Here is a 13,664-nt window from a genome sequence, read left to right as displayed (position 1 = left end):
TATTAAAAATTACAACACTTGAATATTCGACGTATATAAGATGGTTTAGGTATTGTTTTGGTTAATTTGGCACTGAGCTGATAAAGATCACTAACGTGTGAGGGAGGAAGACATTCCATTTTTAAATTCGTTAAATGATCTTCCATAATAAACGAATAAACTTGTTTCCAATCTGTATTTACAAATTCTTTGTTACGCAGTGTTGTTATCGTAACTATAGCTATAGAAACGTGAGAGAGAGAATGTCTTACGAAATGGTACTTGCTGGATTGAGGTAATTTACTGCAGATGTGATCACAATTACAATCGAGCATTAAATAGTCGAATCCATAAACAAACAAGGATTATTCTTTAGTATATACTCGGCTCACGTTTATACTGCATTTCCATTCTGTAAGCAGGATTAGTGTTGTTCGCGTTTACTTGGAAAATTAGCTTCATGAAGGACGAGAAGAGACAAGCTAAAGTAATGTATTCCAAGAAATATAATCTGAAATAAATTGCTAAGCTCGTTACAAGCACAGATGTTAGTATTAATGATTAAGATATTTCATTGTCACTTATTCTCTAGTGTAGGATTGCTACTCGTTAATTGGTCACGGAAGGCAAATTTGGAAACTAAAACTTAGCTGTTAGTAATTTTGCAGATGAACTATATAGTATATATTCCATAAGGAGTCGTACGAGCTAGCTGGGATTCAATTTGCTATAGTAGAGTGATTGTGTAATTTTCATCATTGAAGTGATTGTGCTCTAAATTCAATTGAGCTAACTGGTACATACAGTTAGCTCAACTGAAATGTTTAAATTTACAGTTTGGTAAACTTAAACATTTTCAACACTAATGTTATTGCATGCTTGAGTCTTGTAAGTTTGATTCATTCTTATCTTTCAATGTCAATGATTTTAAATAATACGTAAGGATTAGAGTGCTCAGTTTAATATGATAAAATAAGCTAGACTGTTACATCTTCAAGAAGCAATCGTGTGTGTGTGTGTGTGTGTGTGTGTGTGTGCGTGTGCGTGCGTGCGTGCGTGCGTGTGTGTGTGTGTGTGTGTGTGTGTGTGTGTGTGTGTGTGTGTGTGTGTGTGTGTGTGTGTGTGTGTGTGTGTGTGTGTGTGTGTGTGTGTGTGTGTGTTGCGGGGAGAGGGATTAACTTCAATTGAACGCAGTAACGAAAATAGAGAATTTTTATTATTAACTTCGGGAAATTTTTATTTATATTGGAAAAACACGAATACAATATAAACACATTTTCGTCGCATACAAAAATAATATTTATTGTAGTCGTAGAATTAAGTATAACAAATAAATGTACCAACTAAATAGTATACCTAATAAAAAATGTCGGAGAGCCTACGTAGCTCAGTGGTATAGACGAAGCTCTTTAGTTTGGAAAACCTGCGTTCGGATCCCACTTACGACGCGAAGAACCGCAGGGCTTTTCAACTAGAGATGAGTTAGCAGCTCTTATGTGAGGTGGCAGGGCTATCCCTCCCGGTAGCATACGTAATTTAGGAACAAAAAAAACACTTATAGGGTTAACCACCTCATCCTCAATTTACGATTATGAGATCCAAAGATACTTGGTAGGTCGTGGACGCCTAAGTGCCTGTTAGAATAATAAATAATAATGAATAATAAAATGATGGAACCCTTTGGTTATACCAAATGAAAAATGTTTTCATTTGGTATAACCAAAACCGATCTTATTTCAATATGGATTTATTTACTACTATTCTGCGCTCTGAGTTCGAATACGGAAATATACTCATAAGAAACTTACAGAAATATAACCATTCTTTGACCTGTATACAAAATATAAGGAAGCCTATATTCTTTCTGTTAATCTCTTTATTTGTTACCAAGATTTGTTCTCTTTCGTGGACTACAGTAATGGGAACAAATAAATTGATTACATTGGTATGTGTTCGTTACGTTTCACACACACACACCCTCCAAATTTGCCAGCAAACAAGACCAGCAATTTCGAAATATTTCTGTTAAGTTTCACACTTATGATAAAGGTTCGTAAACTGAAGAATTACTATAATAAGCCATTCAATCTAATTTTTGATTGGATTATAAAAAAGTGTGGAGGGGATTCAAGAGAATAAGCATTTGCTTTTTTTTTTTTAATTTTTATCTCCAAAGGAAGATAGATTATCATTTTCCAAAACCGTATTTATTTTGCAGGTAACTTGAAACAGAATTTCTCTATCAGGTATGCAAAGTCCGGTGTCGGAAAATGGCTTATCAAACTCCCCACTGATGTTCACTCCTCTTCGTCGGACTTGCTCCAAGGCAATGCTTTGCAAGTTGTCACAGTGCGTGCGTAAACCGCTCAGAGTTTTAGTTCTAGGCCTTAGCGGAGTGGGGAAATCAGGTAATGTCTTCCTTAATATTTTTCTCGAAAATATATCAAGTATGGTTTTTATATTGATTTTAATGCAATCTCACACCAGACAAATCTTGGTGGTGTGTTGAAAGCTCTAACTTGTCCCATTTAATTTGGTTTAGATATGTCAGCAAAATGTAACCCCACAAAATCATCAATGAAAGACGAACGATTGGTAAGTGCTTTCTTTAAGAAACCAATCTCAAACAAAAATATTTTAAGAGAGGCGACCAAATTAAAAATAGCCAACCTGCATAGAAAGAAGCACGCTGACAATTATAGCAAGTGTTAATATTCGGTGCACTGAAGTAAATATAGAGCACACATGCATTTACTTTAAATAATATTTTTACATCACTCATTGTGGAGTTACAAAGGATGCTATCTTTCTTCCATGACATTAAAATCACTTGAAATAACAATTCTCTGTATTTGAGAACTCTTTCCAAGAACATTTTAATGATAACATTCAACTTCTTTCATATTCGTATGTAAGAATAGCTGCTTTTCTTTTTTTTTAAAAAAAAAGAATAAATACTGTAAGTAAATTTTAAAAAATATTATTTAATTCAACAATTTAACTAACTATTTATAACTTGCATATAATTTTTATCAAAGTAGTTAAGTTAGTTTTCAAAATACTGTTAAACACCTGTTAATTTTTTAAATAAGTATTTTATTTTAATTTGATTCCAAGTTTAATGTGTAGTTGTAGTTGGCGAGGGAGATATATGAGCTAATCGACCGTGAGATGCGGTGATGATTAATATCCTTGGAGGGTATTGGATGGCAATGCTGCAGCCAATGAAGTTCTAACTGAGGCTTGGCTATTGCTGTTACCCTCCTGCCATGATCAGAGCTTTAATAGTTCAATAACACCTTATCCCTACATACCCTTGGAGGGTAATGGATGGCAATGCTGTAGCCAATGGAGTTCTAACTGAGGCTCGGCTATTGCTGTTACCCTCTTGCCATGATCAGAGCTTTAATAGCTCAATAACACCTTATTCCTACACTGTCCTCTACAGATAACGGGGAAAATGAAAAGCATTCTTGCTTCGCCCCTTTAAGCCAGTCCATATAAGGATAATGTGTAGTTAAATATGGATACACATTATCCTTATGTATTATTTCATACTTCAGTACATTTAAATTTGTATTAAATATTAAATACTAAAAATATTTTCGTTCGATTGTAGTTATTTCGTTGTATTTAAAAGTTTAAGTTGTCGAAATATTTTATGGCTTTCTTAGAAATATCCTGAAGCAGATCGAAATTTAAATCGTACTCTTTTTAGAGTGTAATTTGACAGCGGATTTTTTGATAAACATTGAAACATACTTGCCATAGAATTTTTTTTGCTTTTACTTTACGAAGAGTAAAATTTCTTCTCATAAATATGAAAATGTTTACTCGAGTTGCTCTTTCAATTTGTCACCGAAGAAGGGGAAAGGAATGAAGAATGCAAAAAGCAAGTAAATACCTCGGTTCTGATCTTGACAACTTAAAAGAAAATGTTGGTTTCGTGATGTTGAAATGTATTGAGTCATTGATAAACGGATGCAGTTCGCTGCAAAACGTCGACTGTAATACTTAAGATTTCATACATACATTAGTAAGAAGAATGTCACAGATCACCATGTCTGTCGCTATCTATTTCCTTTTTTTTTTCTTTTTTTTTTTTAGTTTACTAACGCTAGCTAAGAGCCAGTTTGAATGAAAGAACATAATAATATTATGAAATACCAGCATTCATTTAATAATTCATATAGGATTAGTTTCTAGGGAAAAAAAAAGTTTTCTAAATACAGAGTATCGTGGGAGATGTAGAAGTGATGCAACAAGCACGAGAACACTGAATAAATCACAGCATTATTTATACAAGGTTTATACCAATAAACATGCAAGATTCATTTGAATTTTTTTTTTCCTGATCGTTCTTTTACAATTTACAAGTAGTAGTTTTACCTGTGACTTGTGTAAACCACAAATAATGGCAAAAAAAAAAAAAGCAGATTCTACTCTACCTACATCTAGCGGAGAAGCTTTGCACTATCTACAGATTTAAAAGATCTAAATGTTTAGATTAGACTCGTATTCTTAGAACAAGACGAAAGGAAGATGCATTTTATCTTCTACTTTAAGCAGAGGGGGGGGGGGGGGTAGAGGAGGAAGCGCATTAGAGCCATAGGCGAGCGATTAACATTTCAGCACGATAGTAATAATAACGCTAAGGGTAATAGCGTTCTCGATAACAGCCAGCTCAAGGCTTGAGGACACATTTCATCGAGAACCGGCTGAATTAAACGATTGCAAATACTTAACTAAGCTACTAGAAAGAGAAGCGTCTTAATAATGATTTGTGAGGATGAAGTCCTAAACAGCTGACATCAAATTCTCTGCATAGAAATCCTCATCTCGGTCAACAGCAATTACAGATTTTCACCATTCAATTAGAGCAACATAAGCTACTTAGCGTTAGGCCGAGTTGATCCCATACAATTAATGTTTGTGTTCGTTACTGGCCGAAGTATGCAAAGCATGTCCTGTAATCTGTCTTCATCTTTATTATGCAAAATACTGCATGCAGCACAAGTCACTATATTATTCCATCTTTCTCTCTCTCTCTTGTTTTCTTACCCTCTTCTTTGTCTCTCTTTAATTGTTTACTATGCATTTTTTCTCTCTTATACTTTTCTATTTTTTTTCTTTTCCTTTTAGTATTTCTTTATATCCTTTTTTTCGGCACTTCTGTGTCTCCCTCCTTCTCTACTCTCTCGTTTTCTTCTTTCTTTTTTTCTGTTTATAATATGAGTATAGTACGCATTTTTCCTTACATATCACAAGTTCGTCAACGCAAATGCTTATCAAAACTAGACAAGATTTATTTTCACCTATCCGTCAGCTTTTTTAGATTTTTGTGGATACCTTGACCATATTTTAAGCAATGAGCTATCCTGAGACACACACACACTCTCTCTCTCTCTCTCTCTCTCTCTCGTACACACACACACACACACACACACATACTCTCACATACATGCATGCACTTAAGTAAGGCATGCAAACTATGTGTTTCTAGGCTGTTCTCTGCAATCCGAGATGCATGCGATCGTTAATTATGCTGCCAAAAGTTGCATTCATCTTTCTTCCTGAGTACATAAAGGGTGATTGTAATTTGAAGAAAAATTGTGGCTTAGATTTTTTTTTAGGGTAACATGAGCACATCACGCATGTAAATTGATTAAAATTTGACCACAGCGAAGACACTTTTTAATTTTTTAATATGAAATATGCGGGAAGGTAACACCAAAAAAGCTGCTTCTTTCTTTACATCTATTTTTCTTTACACTGTAAAAAAACAGGACATACTCAAAGTAATAAAGGGGGGGGAGTTGGCTTTTTTGTATAGGTTTACATCGTCGATAGACAGACTCAAAGATTACAATCCCCCCCCCTCTCTCTCTCTCTCTCTTTGAGACTTCAAATAACCCCAAATTTCAAGTTACTTGTTGTTCAGAGAAGATTACTGGGTTCCGTGTTGTCGACGATCGAGTTCTGGAAAAAAACACGACTCATACTTGAATCTGAAGCCCCATTTCGACATGTTCGAGACGAAGAGAAGTACGGAACACCGCAAAGGATCAAGTGAGATGAGGAGCACAATGGATTATTCAGAAGAAGGTCATTGCCTCGAGGCAGAAGCAATGGCGCAACTACAAACGAAACATCGACTCATGAGAATGGTTTTTTGATGCACACTCGTGAATGCGATGGCAACGTAATGGTCGCTTCTTTTTTCATCGATGGAAGCTATGGATTCGGTTTTATCAAATTCTTGACGTTCTTCGAGATTTCTTCAATAGGTGTTTCCTCTCCATATTTTTCATGTTTTCTCTGTAAAATAAAAGAAGTAAAATGAATAGTAAATGTCTTTTTAAAAATAAAGAAAGAAATGAAATCATTTTAATGGTCTTTTCGTTTTTTAAAGAAATCCAATTTTCATTCTTGTGTAAAATATTTAGATGATCGGAATTTCAATCCATTTATCTCTAGATAGTTCTTAGTTTCTTTCAAGATCGCATCGTATTCGTCTGAATCTATTTTTGTGATATAAAATAATTTTCAAAAAATGCATCATCTGTCAATTGATTTGGAAATGAAAAAAATATTATTTATTTTTTACGTGCACTTATTTTGATGAAAACAAGTTACGCAATTTGGGCAAGAAAGCACGCCGATAACAAGTGAATACACTAGGCAATGCGATTAATTAACCGTATACATCTACGTTAAAGATACCAAGTTATTTTAAATATAAACATGTTTTTTTTTTTTTTAATGGAGTCAATGGTAAAATGGTAAATGGAGTAAATGGAGTAAATGGGAAATGGAGTAAAAAAAACCAGGCTTATATTTAAAATAACTTGATATCTTTAACATATATTATAGCCAAATTAAAAAAAACTTTCTACATATACATCTACGTCAATCCATTAGTTTCTCCAAACAGAGCACATTCCTCCCACAATGAAATTCCTTACTCCCCTTTACATGCACCGCTTTAAATGGACAATAAGGAAGAAACCAATTCATAAACAAAACAAAAAAAAAAAATGAAGAACAACACATTCGTAACCTCGATAAGAAATGTAATCTTTTTTTAATAGATAGCCACCACGGTAAAATAACGTAAATTTCCTAAACTTAATTTTTACTAGGAAGAGGATATAATCTTCTCTACTGCATGATCAACTAGCGCACTACTCAAACTGATAAACGCAGAAAAAGAAATCTAGCCAACCATAATAGACAACGATAGCCGTACTTCATCACTTTCTACTCGGCATTGGCAGAGAGTGAAATCTGTCTTATGTATTAGCCATTCCGATTTATTTTTTTTCATACTGAGGCATACAAAAAGAAATGAAAAAGACAAATGACCTGCTTTACTCTTAATAAATATTCATTTCATGTGTGTGCTTTTGTTCATTCACTTCAATATAAAAAAACTGTTATATAATTCAATACTCAAAAAGATCAAAGTAATGTTGCATGACTAACTTTTTCTCTTAACATGTTGATAACTAACATAAATTTATTTCCTTCCATCCTCTTAATATACCGCCCACCAACTTTTCCTCCCCACGAAATAGTCAAACTAGCTGTAGAACACACCCACGTATAATTAACAGACATGTCTACTGGATTATACTGGGCTCATGGCCTTAGTTGCTTCTGCCATAATTCTAACCAACGCCATCTCCTGTGAGACGGGCTAATACACCTTGTTGAAAATTCGCTGTAATGTTCCTTCCTTTTCAGATGAGATATAAACCCACTTTCTTCCGACCGAAAAAAAAAAAAAAAATCACGAACACTTGTTAATGGGGTGTATTTTTCTCCGTTTTGAAACATCAGTCTAAAAAGCTATACTGTTCCACACATTACGGATATACTTACTCTTTAAAAGCAATCTTCTGTTTGAACCAGATCAGTGGTTCCCAACTTTTTCCACTTATGTAGTCTTTTAAACCCATTTCTATAAATTGTACCCCTAGTTTTAAAATAGCTATTTTAAAATTCTGACACTTTTGTTCAGTGCCTATCTTAATGTAAAATAGTGGAAATGAGGTTTTTCCGCCATTACTGATTATTTTTCGTGTACCCCTGAACGGTCCAGCACGTACCCCCGGGGGTACGCGTACCACCGGGGTACGCGTACCGGGGCTTCACTATGCATGTAGTAAGGCTTCGCAATGGGCTTCACTATGCATGTAGGTATGATCCTTACAGTCATGGAGGACTTAGGCGAACAGCTGGACATCTACGCAAGAAATTCCCGCACGTCAGTTTTTTTTTTTTTTTTCAAACAACACGTGTGTGATTTCACATTTTATCTTCAAGATTTAACCTCTTCAAAAGAAAGTATGAGATAGAAATCGATCAAGAAAATGTGTTGAGTTAATGCAAATATATGCATCGTTTCTTCGGAAGTTCGTAATAGACAGAATTTTTTTTTTAATTTTTTTTTTTTTATCCGTCGAAACTCAATTTAAAACAGAATAGCTGAATAGTATTAGAATAATCTGCTGTAGCTGAGAAACTATTTCTTGTGCATACATTAACAATGCTCCAAAAACAAAAGAAAGAAAGAGCAAAACTAACTTCCACTAGAAACTTGGGGGTGGGGAATTGTCTAATTTTTGCACAGTGCAAATAATTGATTGAATTTTTGCCATTGAAATGAAAGAGATTTCTCACTTGTACATTAGAGTTCAGACCACAGCAACGCTAGACAAATTTCCAGCACTTACTAATTCCTCAATAATGAAACTTCCTAGAATTGTTGAAGAATTCTCGTATATTTCACTGTCGAAGTAAGTTTCATTGTTGAAGAATTCTTGTAAATATCATTCGTCAACAATGAAATTTACTTCGACAGTGAAATATACAAGAATTCTTCAACAATGAAATTTACTTCGACAGTGAAATATACAAGAATTCTTCAACAATGAAACTTACTTCGATAGTGAAATATACAAGAATTCTTCAACAATGAAACTTACTTCGATAGTGAAATATACAAGAATTCTTCAACAATGAAACTTTCTTCGATAGTGAAATATACAAGAATTCTTCAACAATGAAATTTACTTCGACAGTGAAATATACAAGAATTCTTCAACAGTGAAACTTACTTCGACAGTGAAATCTATTGGAATTCTTCAACAATAAAATCTATTAGAATTCTTCAACAATAAAATCTATTAGAATTCTTCAACAATAAAACTTACTTCGACAGTGAAATTTACTAGAATTGTTCAACAATGAAACTTACTTCGACAGTGAAATATACAAGAATTCTTCAACAATGAAATTACTTCGACAGTGAACTATACAAGAATCCTTCAACAATGAAACTTACTTCGATAGTGAAATATACAAGAATTCTTCAACAATGAAACTTTCTTCGATAGTGAAATATACAAGAATTCTTCAACAATGAAATTTACTTCGACAGTGAAATATACAAGAATTCTTCAACAATGAAACTTACTTCGATAGTGAAATATACAAGAATTCTTCAACAGTGAAACTTACTTCGACAGTGAAATCTATTAGAATTCTTCAACAATAAAATCTATTAGAATTCTTCAACAATAAAACTTACTTCGACAGTGAAATTTACTAGAATTGTTCAACAATGGAACTTAGTAGAATTTTCCAATAGTGAAAACACTGAAAATACTCCGATAGTGGAAATACACTTTCTAATACTGAACGCAGGTAAACTTTCTAAAACGAATCACTGATATATTACAACAGCTAAAAATAAATCAAATTTCCGATAATGAAGAACTATCGATTTTGAATAAAATTAAACAAATTTTCCAATAATGAAATTTAGAAATATGTGCATGACAAAAATGTAGTTTGTTCTTCTACCGCTCAAATTCCAAAGTTTTCCAAAAATAGAATTCGTTATATCGCAGGAGCTTAATAAGAATTGAGATGTGCTTGCACGAATAAACAGTACTTAAATATTTCTTCCCACAAGTTTCTAATCAAGGGAATCTTATGAACTTTCTTCTGAGCGAACAGGCTTTATTCAGAAACTTTAAAAAAGTCATACGATGATTTTAACGAGAACATTTTTTCCCTCATGTAGTAGCAATGCCGTGAGAATCTAAGCAGTTCCTTTAGGTCGTTAACGTCTGCTTATTCAACTGCGTGAGAAGAAAGAAAAGACTTAAAATTCCACTTTTTGAAAAACAGGAATTTTTCAACGTTCGTCTTAACTAATTTATTGGCGAATATTATTCATAAAAAATGGAGTCGTCTTGAAAAGTGAATGTCTTAAAATTCTAAATAAAATACTCAAGAGAGAGAGAGGAAGAGAATTTATGCCGCCTATAAATTCGTTGGAATAAAGATGGTGTCGTATGTTCCTAATATTTTTGCATGTGCATAATATTATGATAAAAATACCATTGCTTTTTGAAATATAAATTAAAAAAAAATACCGACATTGAATTGCTTAGGTTTAATTACAGGACATGATTAAAGGGTAAGGGAGAAGTATCAAAAATAGCCTTATTTCTCGAGAAATTGAGACCTGGGTTCAATTTTCGTCCATGACGCGAGGAACCTTTATCTGGTCTCTTTCGACTAAAGGCGAGTTAACCGATCTCATGAGGAGGTGGAGGATTTTCCCTTGCAACCTCGGAAGAAAACACACACACACACACACACACACACATGTAACCACTTTGTACCATAAATATTCCCTAAGTCAAGTAGCATTGTGCTACCCCACCTACCATATGGCTGACGGAGAAACACAACTTGTCACATATCCTTCTCACTGTATTGCTTTATGTTTTATGCAAAACAAAAATCTGGTTATCGAGACATACGAATTAATACCAACAACATTTCTTGGTTTAGTATTAACCTGTGCAAGGATTAGATTATGGAGTAGTTCTGCCAACTTAAAGATGGATGGGCATATTCTGGTCAGCAATTTCTTTTTATCTTACAGGTTTAAAAATAACTTTTCGTCGGTTATTTCAGAAACATTACATGACGATATCATAATCCCTTTATGACATCATAAGATTTCACAATAGCATAGTACAGTAAAATCACAATACAGTATAGAAAAGGTGATCCTTTTTTTCTATTTATACAAGCTTGACTAAATTTAATTTTAATTCATTAATAAATATTTTGATTTTTTATTATTCTATTTTTATTTACTATTATATTATTACTATTATATACTTATTATATATTATATATTTATATAGTATTATATATTATTTATTATATATTATTATATATTATACTATTATACTATTATTATTATTCTCTTAAATCACGGATTTAAGAGAATAATAATAGGATGAAAGTAATAAACACCGGAAAAACTCAATTTTACATTGTTAATGTAATAGACAACAATTGAATGCGGAGCGAGAAATCTAGATGGAAACTTCACCATAACAATGCTCCTGCACACAGGTAATTAAATATATACTTGAATTAATTAATTTTAATTTCTCATATAAACATTCGAGTTTAGGGAGGGCATACGAAGGCTGCTGTTGTAATCGATAAATAAAATCATTGCAATATATTTGAATTAAAAAATAAAATGACAGAAAATATAACATCGATGACATATTATTTCATGTTATATATACGCAGCTTGTCCGAGAGTTTATTTTTCTGAAATCTTGACTTTTTTTTTTTTTTTTTTTTTTTTTTTTTAGTTAATGCTGTACTTTAATGCGTTATGCTGTATCATCTCTTCTCACAAGCACTTCAGTCTTCTACAATACTAGGCCCTATCTTTGCGGATAAGAAAAAAAAAAAATCTTCGAGTTACTGAATATTGTCGAATTATCATCAGCGGGTTGATTGATGAACTTTTGTGCATTATTGAATTAGCTCCACTTTGTAGGAAATAGTCCATTCGATGAACAACTCCAGATGGAACTGATGAGCAATTTTGTACGAAACATCGAGGCGGGGTTTATTCAGGTATTTGGAAAGATACATTATTTTGAAGTTTCTCTTAGTCAAAATTGATGAAGATGACGTCACACAGTTTTCCTTTGGAATGTCTATTTCAGCTGAGAATATTCAACTGCCTGTGGGCATTGATGACTAGAAACAACAACTTGGAATCGCTTGCGAGTGGACGTTTGGAACATGAGTAGTCTTTGAGAGTGCTGTTGGCTTTGATATAGCATTTTGGTCTTTCGCTATGTAAATATTTCCGACTATAGTTTTGAAAACTGTCTCTGGAATTAAACGATTCTAGTTGATCATTCTGAAAAATGAAATATCATTTAAGGCAAGATTCGTATATCGCTTCTGCACCATCTAAAGTATGATTACTATATCATTCAGATGAATTTCATGAACTTATATTTATTTATTTAGTTTATCATGATGATACGACGACTGTTAGGTCCATACAGGATGGCACAGCACTATTTTATGTAACAAATATATTGCTATTTTTTAAACTTTTTAGGTTATTACTAAATTATAGAGCTGAAGGATTCAATTGGGCATACTCAAAATAATAAATTGGAGAATATTATGGATTCAGACATATTTTATAGCCAAATATAAAAGAAACTCAATCAAATTTCGGAAATTTACCAGAGAGCTTATAAGAATTTAATCTTCGGCATGGAAGTTGCTTTGGTATGCACTACTTGAAACATATAAGCGTTGCCCATATGGAGTTCGTATGTTCGTCTTTTATTAGTGCTTCGATTGGGTTTCACTGGCCTGACAGCTGTTTCCATTGCTTCGTTTTCATCAGAGATCGGAGCAAAAACTCTCTTAATATCATAGCAATCCTTTGAATGAATGGATTCAATGTCTTCAAATGGATTCAAAAATGGTGAGTTTGAATGAATGAATCTTCTATTTTAATATCGTTTTTAATGAGAAATTTTTTTTTTAATTTCCCGTTCCAGTGTTAGATAATATAGTGCGTATTTTGAAGCGAGAATTTGTTCGCTTTATTTTAGGATCATAAGCGAGGCGCTCGTGGTTAAACTGATCGATGGCATGAAGAGCAATGGAGAAAGTGAGCTCACAGAAGCAACCACGGTCCAGCTGTGCTACAATTAATCCATAAAGCTAACAACGACACTCGATATGCGCTCAAATCAGTGTGTACCGTTATTGATGCAACCGTATTGCATCAATAGAATCGTGTTATTCTAATGAGGTTCCTGTTTACGAGAGTATCATGTGACTACGAGATGTTGGTCGGAAACATGATCTGCATGGCAGTGATTATCCTACGCAAATTCTCTCTCTCTCTCTCTCTCAATAATACGTCACACCAGTTCTTCATCCTATCACAGAACTGAAATGATTCCTTTACCATTCATTATTGGAAATCCAATTTATGCATATAGATCACATCGCACTGTACTTTAAAAAAAAAAAAAAAAAAAAAAAAACTAGAAATCATTGATCAAGTGCACGATATGGTATTGGGTGACCGGCGGGTCAAAGTGAGTGAAATTGCTGAGATTATGGCATTTCAAAAGAACGTGTAGGATACATTTTGCATGAAGAATTGCAAATGAAAAAGCTTTGCGCAAGATGGGTGCCGCGCTGATCAAACACGCACTTGCATGAAAATCTCTGAGCAGTGTTTGGAGCGTTTTAACAAGAATAAAACTGATTTTGTGCGTCGATTTATTACTATGGATGAGATTTGGATT

General features: G+C 33.4%; 1 protein-coding gene across 2 annotated transcripts in view; it reads left to right on the top strand.

The window, feature by feature from the left end:
* LOC150093738 (ras-like protein 1) overlaps window positions 1-13,664 on the top strand; it is a 61,179-nt gene that overhangs the window by 31,830 nt on the left and 15,685 nt on the right. For both annotated transcript variants that reach the window (XM_090413098.1, XM_090413099.1), the window contains exon 2: window positions 2,198-2,387. In XM_090413098.1, coding sequence (XP_090269224.1) covers window positions 2,228-2,387 — 160 coding nt within the window. In that variant the 5' untranslated portion in view covers window positions 2,198-2,227. The remainder of the gene's footprint in view (window positions 1-2,197; window positions 2,388-13,664) is intronic.

This window comes from Typopeltis vanoorti, chromosome 23 (genome assembly GCF_054136105.1).
Source record: "Typopeltis vanoorti isolate ZY-2024b chromosome 23, IOZ_Tvanoo_1.0, whole genome shotgun sequence".
Lineage (NCBI taxonomy): Eukaryota > Metazoa > Arthropoda > Arachnida > Uropygi > Thelyphonidae > Typopeltis > Typopeltis vanoorti.
This window is presented reverse-complemented; position numbering and strand designations above follow the sequence as displayed.